General features: G+C 34.9%; 2 protein-coding genes across 4 annotated transcripts in view; both read left to right on the forward strand.

The window, feature by feature from the left end:
- htatip2 (HIV-1 Tat interactive protein 2) overlaps positions 1-2,046 on the forward strand; it is a 4,970-nt gene extending 2,924 nt beyond the window's left edge. The window contains exons 4-6 of the mRNA XM_016561329.1: positions 1,060-1,197; positions 1,314-1,375; positions 1,571-2,046. Coding sequence (XP_016416815.1) covers positions 1,060-1,197; positions 1,314-1,375; positions 1,571-1,787 — 417 coding nt within the window. The 3' untranslated portion in view covers positions 1,788-2,046. The remainder of the gene's footprint in view (positions 1-1,059; positions 1,198-1,313; positions 1,376-1,570) is intronic.
- Positions 2,047-2,717: 671 nt separating this feature from the next.
- prmt3 (protein arginine methyltransferase 3) overlaps positions 2,718-10,545 on the forward strand; it is a 64,302-nt gene continuing 56,474 nt past the window's right edge. The window contains exons 1-9 of one of the 3 annotated variants that reach the window (XM_016560082.1): positions 2,718-2,773; positions 3,001-3,103; positions 4,632-4,714; positions 4,799-4,848; positions 4,934-5,039; positions 5,433-5,589; positions 7,043-7,187; positions 8,997-9,062; positions 9,559-9,680. In XM_016560082.1, the coding sequence (XP_016415568.1) occupies positions 2,758-2,773; positions 3,001-3,103; positions 4,632-4,714; positions 4,799-4,848; positions 4,934-5,039; positions 5,433-5,589; positions 7,043-7,187; positions 8,997-9,062; positions 9,559-9,680 (848 nt within the window). In that variant the 5' untranslated portion in view covers positions 2,718-2,757. Of the gene's footprint in view, positions 2,774-2,794; positions 2,911-3,000; positions 3,104-4,631; positions 4,715-4,798; positions 4,849-4,933; positions 5,040-5,432; positions 5,590-7,042; positions 7,188-8,996; positions 9,063-9,558; positions 9,681-10,545 lie in introns of those variants that run through there. The other 2 variants (XM_016560156.1, XM_016560229.1) reach the window with 2 other exon arrangements.

A 10,545-nucleotide genomic window follows, 5' to 3' on the forward strand; every position in this document is an offset into this window, starting at 1 on the left:
AAAGAAGTCTCTTCTGCTCATCAAGGCTGCATTTATTTGATCCAAAGTACAGCAAAAACAGTAAAATGTTGAAATATTTTTACTATTTAAAATTGCTTTCTATTTGAATAGATTTTAAAATGTAATTTATTCCTGTGATCATACATAGGTAAATTTTCAGCATCATTACTCCAGTCTTCAGTGTCACATGATCTTCAGAAATCATTCTAATATGCTGATTTGCTGATTATCAATATTTAAAAAGTTGAGTACATTTTTTTTCAGGATTCTTTGATGAATAGAAAGATCCAAAGATCAGCATTTATCTGAAATAAAAAGCTTTTGTAACATTATACACTATTCCATTCAGTATAATTTTTATTATTTTTTTGGGAAATAAATTATAGAAATTAATACTTTTATTTAGCAAGGATGCTTAAAATTGATCAAAAGTGATGATAAAGGCATTTATAATGTTACAAAAGATTTCTATTTCAGATAAATAGTGTTCATATCGATATCGGAATTATATCGTATCGACCGAAATTAAGAAATATATCGTGATATCAATTTTGGCCATATCGTCCAGCCCTACGCTCAACTTTAGTTTTGGGTGCATAGATCGATCAGTAACATTACTTTCAGATAAAAGATCCGCACTCGCTGTATCTTCTTAATGACAAGCCTTCTTCAGTGAATCATACCATATGATTCACTGAAGAAGGCTTGTTGCCAAAACGTTTGATTGTCCATTGCTTTGTTGCAATATAAAAACTTAATTACAAGTCATTAAGATCAATTAAGATCAATATTCATATAATAAAAATGTTTTTCATGGTGAGACATAAAATAAATGCAAACTAAAACTCTATTGGCTATGCAAGTAAAGGACACTTTAGCAGCTGATGAACAAAACATTTTTAAAAGAAAATAACTTTCTGTTTTTAGTAAACGATGCATTTGTGGGGAACCCTTTGCAAGTTTACATTTTCATGTTCATTTTTTGTGGTAAAGTTTGTTAATTGCATACAAAAAAACAAAACCTTTTGTACATACTGTACATTTTGTATGGGCTTACAGGAAGGGTTTGTGCGGGTGGATCATGACTACGTACTCAAGTCTGCAGAACTTGCCAAAGCAGGAGGCTGCTCACATTTTCACCTCGAATCCTCCAAAGGTGCAGACAAAACCAGCAGCTTTCTCTACCTGAAAACTAAGGTATTATAAAACCCTGTTAAAATGATATGGCTTATTTGATTTACAGAGCAAAGAAGCTTGTATTTTCATGTCATTCAAGCCAATCTTTGTCCAATCCAACACTGGTGTATTTACAGGGACAGGTTGAAGCCGAAATTGAAGACCTTGGGTTTGAGCGTTTCTCCGTCTATCGACCAGCGTGAGTCCTGCTGCTTTTTTTGTTCTAAAAATACTGAATCAAGGAATAAAATCTGTTGTGATTTCTTATATTTCTGACTCTGTGTATAGTCTGAGGTCATACATCTTTGTGTTGTGCATGTCTGCTTTTTCAGTTATTTCTAAATCATCATTTCATGTGATTGTGTGATTGTTTTTTTTTTTGTTTTTTTTCTAGGGTGCTCTTAGTGGACAGAGAGGAGAGCAGGCCAGCTGAATGGGTGGCCCAGCAATTTCTTGGTGCATTCTCCTCTGTTTTCCCTACAATGTCTATTTCCATCACAACAGTGGCCAGAGCTATGGTTGTCAACACGCTTAAAGATGGAGAAAAGAAAGTGGAAATTCTTGAAAACAAGGCCATATGCAATTTTGGAAAAATTGGAGCCAAAAAATAAGACTTTTATTTTCAATTTTTTTTTACTTAAGTGCAATTCTGGCGTGGTGTGATTCTTCAGCAGGATAATCCAAAATTATACTGCAGTTTACTTGGAAGCAATTATCATATTAAGTATTTTAAAAACATATTCAAAATATAGTACTGCTTGACGCTAATTTAGTATGTGCTGTGTTTCTGTATGCGTTATTTTTGGGTTTTGGTGCTTTTTTGTTATGTAATTTTATATTGCTCAGGAAAAATAAATTATATTCATAGTTGACAACAACTATTGTGTATATAGTAATATTATTTTGTGTGTAATATCTGAAAAGTGGATTAAAACAGTCACCTCTTTTGCCACAACTGAAAGACAAAAGCATTTATTTTCTGTAATAAACTTACGACACATTATAACGCACAGAAGCTGTTCAGCAGCTATACAGTTCAACTGCATTCAGAATATTAATTTCTGAACTTGGCAGCTGCTATATAATATGTTATGTTCAAACTTTATGATTCTGTAATGCTTTTAACCGTGCATCGGGAGATTTTACATGTGTGCTTGACTCTTGCTTTCTTTCTTATCTAACTTATCCTTTAAAAAATTCAATTAAAATTTAGCTTTGTAAATAAATTCCACACAGAAAAGTGACAATACTAATTCACACTAGCCATACAATATATATATATAGTATTACTGTAAGCCTTACAATAATATAGTGAGTCCAAAGTCTTGACTATAGTAGGTAGGCCTAGTGCGTTATTCTAGAATTACATAAACGACTTTTTTTGTTTTGTTAAGATGCACAAATACAATATACACAAAGGAAACAAAAATAAACTCTGAGGTATTTTATTAACGGCATAAGGCTCACGGTTACTGCGATTAATAAAGAAACAGCGACCTCACATGGCGACAAAAGCGAAGTACACCAAAATAAGAATGACCCGGATGAGAAAAACGCGAGCTCAAGACAAGAGACTACAACATGGCAGCGTACGCAGGTACACGTGAATGTATTAAATGTGATGCACATATTTGCTTTAACCTATGATGCGATTTAAACTGCGTTATTCTAGCGAGTTGGATAGTGTATTTTAATCTTACTGCAGTTAGGCATTTTCAAATGGCACAATTAATGGTATAACTGTTATTTCTGTCAATAGTTCTCACCAGTTGTTTAGAAGGTGTTTATTAGTTATGGATTTTGTCATTGTATCTTGTGATGTAGGAGGGGACGATGTACCCGAGCTGTCTGACAGTGATGATGAACAATGGCAGTCGATGGAGGAGGGATCTGAACACATAACAGTCCCGTGTTTACTCTGTGACAGGTGTAACATTCAGTGGAAATCATTCATGGTGATGCTCCCTAAAAGAAAACTGAAAGATAATTTACTGGAGACAGAACGTTTTATTGTCAGAAACCTCCAAATATGACAATAGACAGCAATATATTTTCATGTTTGCATACCCATATGTGAGAAAATGTAGCATGTTATTTACAAACTTAAATAATTTGCTCTTATGTTGGCTTTTTATAGCCAGAGGAAACTATTAAAATATATGAAATTATATGCACTTTGGCTGTCTTATTATCTTTTTCTACACACTATTAGTGTAATGTGAGATGTATAACCTCAAGAGAAACATTTTAACATTTCAATTTAAGTTAGATTAAATGCAACAATAGTGCGGTGAAGCTAGAAGAAGAAAAATGCAGAGAAATGCATCACAAATACAAACTCTTTTTGAACTCTTGGATGTCACAAGGATGGATATATGAGCCAATGCTATTTTAGTTTTGTTTTTATACTATCACAGATGTGTTCATGTATATTTTTAGTTGTTTAATTTGTAGTATATTTTTTATTACAGTTTTAGTTTTTATTTCCACTTAGTAATTTCAGTGCTTCAACTTAAACATGTTTTAATTAGTTGCCAATGCACTATTTCTTCAACAATGTTTTTGTTGGGTTATTTAAAGGGGTCATATGATGCGATTTCAATTTTTCCTTTCTCTTTGAAGTGTTACAAGCTCTTGGTGCATAAAGAAGATCTGTAAAGTTGCAAAGACTAAAGTCTCAAATCCAAAGAGATATTCTTTATAAAAGTTAAGAGTCAGCCACGCCTACCTAAAACGGCTCGTTCTAACACGCCCCCACATATCTACGTTGCTATGTGGGAAGATTTGCATAACAATATTTTATATTTTATATTTTTAAGAATGCAGTCTTCAGTGTCACATCCTTCAAAAATCATTCTAATATGCTGTTAATGCCTTGAATTTAATGCGAGCAGCTACTGGTAGCCAGTGCAAATTGATGAACAGAGGTGTGACATGCGTTCTTTTCGGCTCATTAAAGATTAATCTTGCAGCGGCATTTTGGATTAATTGTAGAGGTTTGATAGAAGTGGCTGGAAGACCTGCCAAGAGAGCATTGCAATAGTTTCAATATTATATTGAATTATATATATTATTATATTCAATATTTACTTAAGTATTTTTATTTTATTTCAGTTTTATTTCCATTAACAAGAAATCTTTTAATCGTTTTAAACTTAAACTATTTTATACTTTTAGTTTACAGTAAATAACCCTGATCTGAACTTCGATTATTTATTTAAAAGTAGCAAGGCTTTGATTTTGTGTGTCAGAACAGGAAACTATGACTCGCAAAACTAAAAGCCTTAATTTGTACATGAGCAGATCAGGAGTCTAGGTGTATCTGTACTTCTTTTTTTCCAAATCTGTGTTCTGAAAAAAGTGGAAAAACCTCAGAATTTGAATTTTTGGTTGAACCGACCCTTTAAGAACAAAGGGTTTGTTTTGCACTCAAGTATATGTCTCACTTTAAACAGGACTCTCACCTCTGTGTCTGAAACGGTACAACACTGTAAGGCAGACCATGGTGTGGATATTCCAGATCTTGTCCAAAAACACAGTAAGTTTTCCAAACAAGGACTGCTCAGTGTGTTGAGTGATACCTGATGTCTCGAAATACAAATCTGGTTTCATTTCTCTTTAGGGCTTGATGACTATGGCTACATAAAGATGATAAACTACATTAGAACTACAGTAAGTATCCTTTTAACACACACAGTTCAAGTGTATATTTGCGATAAGATGACTTGATGCCTGACTAATCTGTATACATTTGTAGAAAGTCTCTGCAGAGAGTTTGCTACTGACTTCAAATGGTCCATTGCCATGGGACAGTGATGAATATATGAAACCAGCTTTACCAGATGACCCATTATTGCAGATAGGTATGAGAATCATTGTTTTTGGTCTCATTTATAAGGACAAATTCCTGCCGTTTTCTATTTTACATGATCCATAGTCACATGATCCTTCAGAAATCATTCTAATATGCTGGCTGGTTTTTCTTATTGTGGTCAATTATTGTGCTGCTGAAATTCTGTGTGTAAACAGTGATTGCTTTTTTTTTTTCAGGATTATTTGAAAAATAGAAAATTCACGACAAAATATATTTGAAATCGAAATCTTTTCTAACATTGTAAATGTTTTACTGTCACTTTTGATCAATTTAATGCATCATTGCGGAATAGGTTTATTTAAAAAACGTACTGACTTTTGAATGTGGTAATCTTTCTTACATGTTTGAAACACTTTTGTGCTACTGGCTTACATTTTGTCAGATGTTGAAGAGTTGAGCGAGGCCACAGCTGTGACGTTGAGCCCTGCGGCTGGTGATCAGGTGTCTCTTCTGCTTCAGAGAGCCAGACAGGCTGAAGACAGAGCTCAGAGAGCTGAGGAAGCTCTGGCCCGGGCCATGGATGATCTGCACAAACTCAAGTCAGTATAACCTCAGCCTCACTCTTCATATGCATTGAATCACTGTGGTTCAGCTTTTTAGTGCTTTTTTTTTCTCAAAGTATAAGCAAATAAGCATTATTCAACTTGTTGAATAATATTTATGCAACCGTAGTCTCTTTTGTTCAATCACTCATCTTTAGTTTGATTGCAATAATAACACAATGTTGCTTATGCCACCTTAAACATGCCTTACCTGATAGTATGAAGTTCAAAAACGCGTCATCCAGCCGACTTTTGACAGTTCCAGGGCTTTTGAGAAAACTTCAGATTTTTGTATTCCTAATCGTAGATAGTCGGATTGAACCCAGTGCATTATGGGTGTCGAAGTTTTCCTTTTTTTGCCACAGCACTTTTTTTCCCCCGTTTTCTTGAGTCATGTATTACAAATTTTAAAAATGTCTTTTCCTGCATAGACAGACAGTTTTTATTAAAACCCCATATTTCCAGCAGTGAATTACCCTAAAGGAATTTGTCATCATTATGCCAGAACACAAAAGAAGATTTTTAGATTATTTTTTTTTTGGTCCATACAGTGACAGTCAATAGGGTTTAGTGCAGAATATTTTCTTTTGTGTTCTGCAGATAAAAAAAAGGTTTAAATGAATGCAGAATTTTAATTTTTAGGGGAACTGTTCCTTTAAATACATCTGTCAATGCAAGCTCTGTGGACTGGATGTGTGACATACTGCATAACTAATATGAATTTCACATTTCAGTCTTTAAATTATGCAATAGACTTTTCCCACAGACGTAATAAGAAAGCATTACTTGCACACACATTCTCTTTTGTTTTTCCAAACTGAAGACCAAGTTATTTAACTACAGTATCAACTGTTGTTACAGTATGTCATAGATTCTCACAAAGATGCTTGAAAATTAGTTCAAAATTCAAAGGTTGATGAAAAGAACCAAATCCAGTTTTTGTTCAGTGGCAGTTAATTTAACATGTAGTAAATTGATTGCAATACTTTTTATTAGTTTACATCTTCCTTTATGTTGGAACCAAATTTATCATTTTTTTAAACTGATCTGACCAAGCAATTACAATAATGGCACTGTCCACAAATTTTTTTTAAGTAAATTATGTATATATATATATTAAAAAAAAGGGACATTGCCTTCAGTCTTGACTAATTTGAAAGAACAGCTCACTCTGAGTATAAGCTGTGCAACTCCAATAGATGTGTAATGTATAAGTGGGTCCAGCAGGGTGCAGCATAGAGTTCAGTTTCTAACATACTCACTGAAGCGGATAGAGGTGCAAAAAAAGAGGCGGGGCAATAGAAGTTAGAGATGGGGTAAAATTCCACTGCAGTGGTTAAGATTTTGAGCGAGTGCTCACATGCACGTGTGCTGGTGGACTGACCAAGCCATCCTCTGTCTTAATATATATATATATATGTGTGTGTGTGTGTTGTTTGCATTGCCCCAGATTGTTGGCACAAGGTCTAGTGCTGAACGCAGACACAAGTCGTGGCCCTTCACGCTCAGGGGCCATTGCTGAGTTGAGAGAAGATGAAGACGAGGCCTACTTTAGCTCTTATGGGCATTACAGCATCCATGAGGAGATGCTGAAGGTAGGTCTGTCCCCATCTAACATATATCTGCGGCCTTATTTGCTTAGGTAGAAGGTCACAAGCAACTCACACTTTGTGCAAACTACTTAAAAAAAAAAAAAAAATGCTATGGTTCGCTCTATGCAGCATATTTTCATTATTCGCCATTATTTATTTTCCCACATTGCAATTTTCCAGATTTATTATTAGGATGTCATTGTTTGAGTGCTGTAACTGCAGTAAGGGAGGTTTAAGTGAGGAGCGTTTGGATCATCAGCTCTCATACTGCAGTACGTCCTGGAGAGGGCCAGTGATTGGTGCCTCCTCCAACTTGCATTAAACGGCGGTTTGCGTCAGAGTCGAAACTCTGCAGAGGAGAGGCGAGCTGTATGGTGCAACGCAAGCGCTGACGCCTTTTACTGTCCACCGTAAAATGATGTCGTTTACCATCATGAGTCAGATGTCACGATCTTTAACCCTTTAACTAATGCAAAACTTTCCATGTAAGGAAAGTTAAGTGAACTTTTCCATCATCTGTTTTTTTTTTTTCTGCATCAGAAGGGGCACTCAAATAGGTTTAATTTGTTAAAAATACACAGATTTTAAATATGTTTTCTCTTCAGAACATCAAATCCTACAGGAATGCTAATGGAATTTTTGCCATAATTTGAAAGCATTTTTAATGGATTAAGCATGGATAAGAATCAAATCAGATCCTACTGGAATAAACAGAAATTCTGAAAAATCAATCTAATGAGCTGATTTGGTGCTCAGTTATTATCATTTTATATTATTATTAGTTATTATTAATACTGAATTATTAATAATGGTTCTTATGATCAGTGTTGAAAACTGTTTTTGCTGCTTAATATTTTTGTGGAAACAGTGATACATTTTTTTAAGATTCTCGGATTGAAATAGAAATCTTTTGTAACATTATAAATATCTTTACTGTTACTTTTTATCAGTTTCTTTCTTTCTTTCTTTCTTTTAAATGGTAGTGCATCATGGTTTTCACATTTTAAGCAGCAGCAAAATCTCCATATTACAGTTATTAGGACTATAGGACTATGAGATGCTGAATACTGAAGCAGTGGCTGCTGAATTCAGATGTGCTATTACAGGAATAAATGACATTTTAAAATATATTAAAATAGAACAAAAATATTTTAAATTCTAATTATATTACACAGTGTTATATTTGTTGTATTTTTGATCAAATAAATGCAGCCTTCTTTCAAAAATTTAAAAACAAAATAAAAACATAATTACTCCAAACTTTTGTCCAGTAGTTTGAACGAAAAATGTCCAGAAAAAAAACAAAAAAAACGTAAGATTTCAAGCTGAATGTTTAACCATACAAAAATAGGCTGTCATTTTTAATAACAAAGTTATTATTGTTATTTTTAACATGTCCTGGTTTAAACCAATATAAATGTAATTGCTCTGGCCTGATTGTAAATAGCTTCCGGCATCATGTATGTTCTGGGTGGTACTTAGTCTGATTGGCAGGTTAATTAGCCATTTCTGGCTGAAATTCTGCTGGCAAAGCAAGAAGTGTCAGGGTCGGTTTCATTTACTGACTCTGTTAAAAAATGCGATTTTTATTTCATGCTGCTTAACGATTGTTAATTTGATTTCCAGCGTGCGCCTTGACTGTCAGCTTTAACTGTGTATAAGGCGTTAAAATTAAATTTTTGCTCTGAATGATTGGATCGTGTTCAACGATTCCTCTCGCACTGGGATGGGTGCGCTCTGTCTTCTTAATGGAAAGTAGAATGGTGACGCTGTGTCATCACTTAGAACTTTGGTTGTCTCGTTTTTCGACAGGACAAGGTGCGCACTGAGAGCTATCGAGACTTCATGTACCGCAACATGGAGGTCTTCAAGGGCAAGGTGAGTATGGGCTTCTTGGGCCATTTTTAAGTGTTGTAGAAAAAGCTACGACGGAGTAATGATTGCTTTGAGAGGGCTGATATAAAAAAAACCTCGCATTATACCAAGCTGCAGTATTTTGTTCTTATGTGTCAACTGCAGTGGGCTGATAACAGGATAATGGTGCTTCAACGCACACACGCAACATACACCACAGCTCATATACAAACCATTAATTCTGCGCTGACATTGTCTAGATCAGCTTTAGCCGGCCGCGGTTGAGCATGGATCCCGAAGTGACGCGCTGAGCTAGAATGAAAAAGGTGAAGTGGGGGTAGACGACGAGAGGCTTATCTCGGCCATCGTGGTCCAGCCAGTGGACTTTGGCAAATAAGGGTTAGACCTTGTCAGCATGATAAATGCCTCGGGTGCCATTATTACACATCTGCACGCTTAAGATGGCACAGACAAGCTGGCATAGCGTGGAAAGGTTACGCAGTGCTCCTTTAACCTGCAGGTGGTGCTTGACGTGGGATGTGGTACGGGAATCCTCTCCATGTTCGCAGCCAAAGCGGGAGCCAGGAAGGTCATTGCTGTCGACCAATCTGAGATCATTTACCAGGCCATGGACATTGTCAGGTGAGTCAACATTGCACTCAAGTAATAAACAGGCTCTTGAGTATATGAGAAAGGGCCTCTTGGGATACGTTTACTTGTTTTTAGTAAAAACAAGGTATAGTATTGCTCCTTTTGGAAAAGGTCCTCTCTCAATGTGAAGTCCTTTAATGGCTTCCAAAGTATTTTCCGCATAATTTTTTTCCCAACTTCATCCACTTTGAGACACTTCTTCCCATCTTCCCATCAATCCAGCTTCCTTTCACCTGTATTTTCTGGGCTTAACAATAAGAGTTTTTCCTTCTTTTTCAGTTTTTTTACCAACATTTTTACTGGCCTGACCACAATTACATTTTTTTAGCATCATATTTTTATATTTGCGTGAAATATTTGTATTTATTTTCATTGAATGTTAGTTTTCTTCACAACTTTTTTTTAATGCATTTTTTTATTTATTATTTATACATTTTTATATTTTTACCCCAAAATTTTGTAACATACCACAAGACAGTAAATTAATTTAAAAAATGCTGGAAACAGTGGCATATGATGCAGTTGCTGATTTTTGTTTAAACCGATGGTTTGTAGTTTTCAACACATTCTTAATGATGCATTCATGTCTGTCTCAAGTCAGTTTTACAATTTCAACATGTTTGATCTATGTTAGCCAACTAGATAACATTATATTGGTGATAAATCAGTGGAATTTGCAGCAGCAATGTGAAATTCATAACAGAATACAAAACACAAAAACGTCATAAAAACACGCGTTTTTGCCAATGCAAAAATTGCAGCAATTCAACAATTTTTCTGCATGAGCCAGTATTTACTTAATTTGTTTTTATCAGCATTTTACTGGCCTCACCACAAAAGAAAGATATGCTTCTAT

Source organism: Sinocyclocheilus rhinocerous, unplaced genomic scaffold (assembly GCF_001515625.1).
Source record: "Sinocyclocheilus rhinocerous isolate Xijiao unplaced genomic scaffold, SAMN03320098_v1.1 scaffold1002, whole genome shotgun sequence".
Taxonomy (NCBI): domain Eukaryota; kingdom Metazoa; phylum Chordata; class Actinopteri; order Cypriniformes; family Cyprinidae; genus Sinocyclocheilus; species Sinocyclocheilus rhinocerous.